This window comes from Myotis nattereri (assembly GCF_964212035.1).
Source record: "Myotis nattereri genome assembly, chromosome: 2".
NCBI classification, from domain to species: domain Eukaryota; kingdom Metazoa; phylum Chordata; class Mammalia; order Chiroptera; family Vespertilionidae; genus Myotis; species Myotis nattereri.
Genome location: NC_138076.1, coordinates 3185128 through 3191127, shown reverse-complemented (window position 1 = coordinate 3191127; position 6000 = coordinate 3185128). Strand labels below are relative to the sequence as shown.

Below are 6000 nucleotides of genomic sequence, written 5' to 3'. Positions count from 1 at the left end.
CCTCGGCCTTTCTCTCACATAAGCGCAGGCAGAGGGCGCATCAGCCATGCCCTGCCCCGCGCCCGCCGCCCGCCGCCGCCTCCCGGCCCCGCCGCCCCGCGCCCGCCGCCCGCCGCCCGCCCGGCGCGCTCCGCTCCTGGGAAGGGCGGGGAGGAGGGGACGCGGGCCCCCGGGAGTTGGAGGGGCCGACCATCGCGGGGGCTCTCGGCCCGGCCCCCCTCTCTCCCGCCAGCGCCAGCGCCACGCGGGCCGCGCCGCCGTCCGCCTCGCCCCGGCCTCCCCTCGGCGGCCCGAGCGCGCGGGGGGCTCGGATGTCCGGTTTCCTGTGAGGCGGGGACCTGGCCCCGCGCCTCTCGCCGGCACCGGCTGCGACCGCGCCGCGCGCCGTGGGGATCGCCGCCTGCGGCTCGCCCTCGGGGGTCAGCGCGGGGCTCTCGGGCGGGCGCGGGGCGAGCGGCGGGCAGCCGCGCCCCGGCCGGTCCACCATGCGCCGGCTGCGCGCCCTGTGCCTGGCGGGCGCCCTGCTCGCCGCCGCGCTGCTCCCTCCGCGCCACGCGCCCGCCGCCGCCGCCTTCGAGTCGGGACTCGGCTTCTCGGACGTGGAGCCGGACGCGGGCGAGGCCCAGGTGGGTGCCGGGGCCGGGCGGCGGGGGGCCCGCGGGGGACCGGAGGATCCCGACCCGGCGCCGAGCGGCGAGCGCGTCCCGGGGTCACCGGGTGTTGGTCGCACCCGAAGTTCGGGAGCGGACCGCCCGCGCCCGGGAGGAAAGTTTCCTGCTGTTTCCACCGAAAGTTGGTGCGGGGAGAAACGCGGGGCGCGGGCGGGAAGGGCCGGAGCGGCCGGTGACAGGGATCGCGGAGCCGCCGGGGACCCGTCCCGCGCCGTCGGGAACCTGCGCGGGCAGCGCCGCCCGGAGAGCCGGCCTCGCTGGGGCCAGGGCGGACCCCCCACCGGCTGCGGGCGCCGCGCAGCCCCGGGCTGGGACGCAGCCCCGCGCGGTGTCTCCCCGCACAGCCCCGGCACGGGGAGCCTGCAGCGCGGGGCGCAGCTCTCGGAAACGCGGGGACTTGGCCACCGGGCCGGGGGGCCGGGACGTGAGCCAGTGCGTGAAGGTGGTCAAACTGGAGGTGCCACGGGGGGTCCCGCAGGCCCAGCCCGGCGCGACCGCCCATCCCATGAACGGGTTTCTGAAAGCTGCCGGGAGCGCCGGGCAGTAAGGTGGATCGTGCGCGGCTGTTGTTTCTCAAATAAGCGACGTCTTAACTCTTTGCCTAAAATGTTGCCGAGAGCAGTGTGAGACGTTCGGATCCGCAAGAAGGAGCCGTGTGTGCGTGTTCCCTCGGGTGAATATTCACCGACAAAGCTCGGGTCTGAGGGAGGTGGGCCGCCTGCTCCCCGCGGTCTTGACCCCCCGGAGGCCGCCCGGGAGATGCGCTGGGAAGCTCCTCCGTGGACACGGTGGTCCCTGCAGGGCCCGGACCGCGTCGCCTCATTGCACCCAGGGCCAGAGGGGAAGCTGTCCGCTTGGAACTGATTTATTGACTCACAGACACTGAACGGGTGGAAATTAACTTGCCTTCCCAGTTACATTTTGGAATACGTTTTAAGGTTGAGCAGACTAATTTTTTAAATACGAGGTTACTTGTGTCTTTACATTTTTTTTTTTTTTGGAGGGGGGAATGTTCAAATACAGAATATAAGGGGTCAAGGAAAAAAAAATCTTTGGAATAAAAAGAATATGAGAGTTCAGTTGCAGAACAGGGTGCATTCTGTGACCTGTAGGATAGTTTTTAACGCACCTAGTTACACAGGTATCACTGTTGTTGCGAGAGTGGCTCCTTGTCCTTAAATGCCACCCCAATGTAGCAGGGGGCCCACTGGCACTTCTGCTGTTTCACTTCCTGTTTCTGCAAAGTCAAACCATGGGCAGTCTCGCCTGTGGTAACTCCTTCGGCTCACAGGAGGGGAGTGGGAGGTAGGTCAAAAGAGAGGTCTTTCCTGATAAGCTGAGCGCCCCTGGCAGACTGTCACTGCTGGACAGCCCCGTGTGTGTGTGTGTGTGTGTGTGTGTGTGTGTGTGTGTGTGTGTGTGATGTGTAGGCAGGCGTGCTGTTGGACGATACAAGGTAATTCATTTTTAATTTCAAAATTGTCTTCATTGGTGAAGTAATCACATTTCCCCTTTGAAAGTCTTCATGGCTTCTGTGTTCGCTCTTCATAGCTCGCCATCCTTCATGCTCTGTACGGTGAACGTGGGGTGGTTTTCTGCATCCCTCACGGACTCTTTGCCACACGATGAAGCATCAGGTTAAGTCCCTGAGTTCCATAGACCACAAGGCAGCCCATTGGTTATCCCTGCACTGAAGTGTCCCCAGGGGGTGAGGAGAGGCGTGGCGAGGCGTGTGTCATGTGTCCCTGCCATGGAATCGCCAAGAGACAAGATCCAGACTCTCTGTCTCTCCCTTGGGGCCCAAACAATTGCCTCCTTTAGACATAAGCCCTAGCGAGGAGCTGACGGTTACTTTTCTGTGAACTACCTGAGCCCCAAGAGGAGATTTGAGAAGGTAAAAAGAAGGTGCTAAGCAGATATAATCTCCACCTCCAAAAAAGGCAAATTGTTGGTAATTGACACTTCAAATGCTTTATTTTTTATATTCAAAAAATGCAAAACAGCTCATAAACTATGAACCAAGGTTAGCCGGACAATCCTCTCCTCCCCCCACCCCCAGCCGTGCAAAAAACTGGAGGTAAAATCACAACTGGAAACAGACACCCTGTTCTTCCCCTTCTATGTGGTATTGGGTCCCTCTTCTAGTTATCTGGTTGGATGACGAACTCAACAATCCTGAATTGTTGCTCTGAAGGGTGTTAGTGCAACCAAGTCCGCATCAGCAAAGTGAGGCAAGCGACCTGTTGCCTATCATGCAATTAAAGTTAATTGGACACGATGGGGGAAAGAGGAAATATTTAACACTACCATCCCACTGAGGAACACTGCAAATCCTAGCAAACCACCAGATGGTTATCTACGATCCTGTTCCCACCTGCGATTAGGGAGCGTGCACTCCGGCTGGTTGGATTTGAGGACTTTGATTTTAAGAGAAAAGTTGGTTTACAGAAACAATTAAAAGGAAGAACTACGTCATGTGAAATATACTTATGGAACTTATACTTTACAGGACTTTTATTCCATGAATTGGGTTGGAGTAGGAGCATACACACCTACATCCTTATAGGTTTTTAGAGTAATACATGCAAGGAGCGCATATTTTGCATTGCAAATACTTACGTTAAAAATTAAGCTCAGCCAGGCTGGTGTGGTCCAGTCCTTGAGCATTGACCTGTGAACCAGTTCAATTCCCCGGAGGGCACATGCCCTGGTTGAGTGCTCAGTCCCCAGTAGAGGGCGTGCAGGAGTTAGGGGGTCAATGATTCTCTCTCATCATTGAAGTTTCTCTCTCTCCCTCTTCCTCTCTGAAATCAGTAAAAACGTATTTTTTTTTTTTAAAAAGATCAAACTCAACATAAAATTTACAACCTCTGTCAACTGAGTGAATAATGTGGAAAATGAAATATTGAATACACAAATATAGCGTCTTATTTTCTATTTTACACAACTTCAAATATCTTTACATTTATAATTTAAATGCAAAAGAACTACTTAGATTAGCTTAATATTAACAACATCAATTGCTTTAATGAGAATAGCTATTTTTAGTTACTATAATAAAAGCACATATAGCTTATTGTGATTATCACAGAAAACTTCATAATAACGACAAGTAGTTTGCAGCATGCCAGGTTTTCTTCCTCCACCACTTATAATTCTGCATACTTTTAGGCTTGTTTTATTTTTTATTTACTGCTTCAAATCCATCTGTAGTGATGTTTTTTCAAAATACCATCTGTGTGCTGACTGCAGCAGAATTCCTTGGAGGTCTTGACTTGCTTTTATTCTTACCTGACATTCATCAAATCTCTGGTCTCCGGCCTAGGAATATACTGTTTTAACTAGCATGCTAAGTAACTCTCATGCACAATGAGTTTTGGAGTCACCAATCTATGGTATGTAACAATGATTACTTTCATTGGTTTTTATCATCTTCATTATATGATTGTCGAGTTAGCGAGGGAAGGTATTAGGCATGGGGGAACTTCAGGCACAGAAGCCGTTTATTCTCTCTTCCAGGAGCTCACAACTCAGGTAGAAACAGAGAAAGGCTTAAGCACAGCCCCTCTGGGAGCTCTCAGGGGAACGGTACCAGAGCTGCCTCTGGATGCGGAAGTTGTGCGAGAGACGCATCTGTGAGGCCTCAATGGTCTGGGCGCCTGGACATGAGGCAGAACTTGAGTTGTCACTTGAATGAGAGCTCCCAGCAGACGACTCCGTCAAGCACAGGGGCCCCTTTTGTGTCTTAGACGGGAGAGAAGGGGCAAGAAGGCAAATAGGACTGAGGGGTTCTGTAGGGTAAGAGTGAAGGCTCTTAAGTAAGAACAAGTTTGTAGAGATGGATGGGGTCCCATTGTATGTGGCCAGTTTCAGGAATGTGACCATCATGCTGTGGTCATGGGGGGCGTTGTTTGTGCATGACCTGAGCGCCTGAAAGACAGCTAGGAAAAAGGGTATTGAACTCGTGTATGGGGTTGATCATTCAGGACGTTGGCTGGGGTGTGTGGGGGGCGGGCATTGGTCTTGTTAAGAAGCAACAGCAACAGTGTAGAAGGGGAGCCGTGAATAGTGCAGCAGGGGCAGTGATAACAGAAGAGAAACTGTTAGAGGAAGAATCCATAGGTCTGGTGACTGACTAACAGGAAAGACACGGGAGTGGGAGAAAACGACCTTGACATCAGTGTTGTAATAGGACATGTTGAGCCTACTTTAGGCTGAGGGCGCTTCAGAGAGCGATGAGACTGGTTTTCATGGACGCGTGGTGGAAGACGAAGGCATTGTCCCGTAAATCCCAAGATTTTACTAAACGAAGCCATCTTTTCAGAAGCAAATTAAGCTCTACCAATCCATCTCACTAAAGGGAAAGAATTGTCTAGGATCAGCCGGACTTAAGCTGCATAATAGAGCAAAAGTATTTAAGTGTTTGACAAGCGTTATTACAATCCCTAAAGGAAACTGAACAGAATGCGTACCCCATTACAAGGCATTAGAAATAAGCAGGTAAGTGTTATTCCAGTAAAATGGGTTGTGATACTAGTATTTAGCTAGTTACTCGCAGCCACCTCTGAGCTTGGTGGTATGTACCTGGGGCCTTTCTCTGATGTACTTCAAATTCCCATACTTTGGGGCAGCGACCAACCATGAATCTTCAGAAGGTGGGGTCACTGTAGGGAAAGGTGCCCTGATTGTGGAAGTGGAACCCTCTTCAGCTCATTCTGCATCAATCCGTGCGAGGGCCTCGGTGTCTGACCCACTCACAGCCCTTTCTGCGCCACCAAAGGGCTGGATTCTTGTCCCCGCCCCCGCGGATCTGATGCCTCCGCAGCAAGTCTGTGGAGGCCGCGGTTACTGTTTTCCCACCTGTCTGCTAAGAGCTCTCTGACCCCAACTCTGAAAGATGCTGGGGTGGGTGGCCTTGGACATCGCAAGCTCTATGCATCTTTCGTTCTGGTTTCTGCTTCTTTATGTTCTTTCTTATCAACTTTGAACACCTGCCTGGCGGCCGTTTATCCACGAGATGGTGATCATCAACACTGCAGTCTAGGAAGCTGCTTGTTGCTGGTCTGGGCGGCTCCCCAGTGGGCATCTCCTCTTGTCTTTCTGCGTTGGGCTGGGAAGGGGGGTGGGTTGGGAGAGTTCACTCTGGGTTCCCAGTCTGGGGCTCTGGAGGGGGTGACTGGACCTCCTTGTGGGCAGCCTGGGTCCACGTGGCGTGCGGTTTCCAGTTGTCACCTGGTGCCGTGGGACACGGGAGCTGGTGTGAGTTCGGTGAGCGGTCCCTGTGCTCCCAGCAGGGTCACCTCTGGCAGCCGGAGGGGACTCCGCAGGC

The 6000-nt window shown here is 54.0% G+C and overlaps 1 protein-coding gene across 1 annotated transcript in view; it reads left to right on the top strand.

Moving 5' to 3' along the window:
* The first annotated feature begins 385 nt into the window (after window positions 1-385).
* VEGFC (vascular endothelial growth factor C) overlaps window positions 386-6000 on the top strand; it is an 86191-nt gene continuing 80576 nt past the window's right edge. Inside the window, exon 1 of the mRNA XM_081085097.1 lies at window positions 386-626. Within this exon, the coding sequence (XP_080941223.1) occupies window positions 486-626 (141 nt within the window). The 5' untranslated portion in view covers window positions 386-485. The remainder of the gene's footprint in view (window positions 627-6000) is intronic.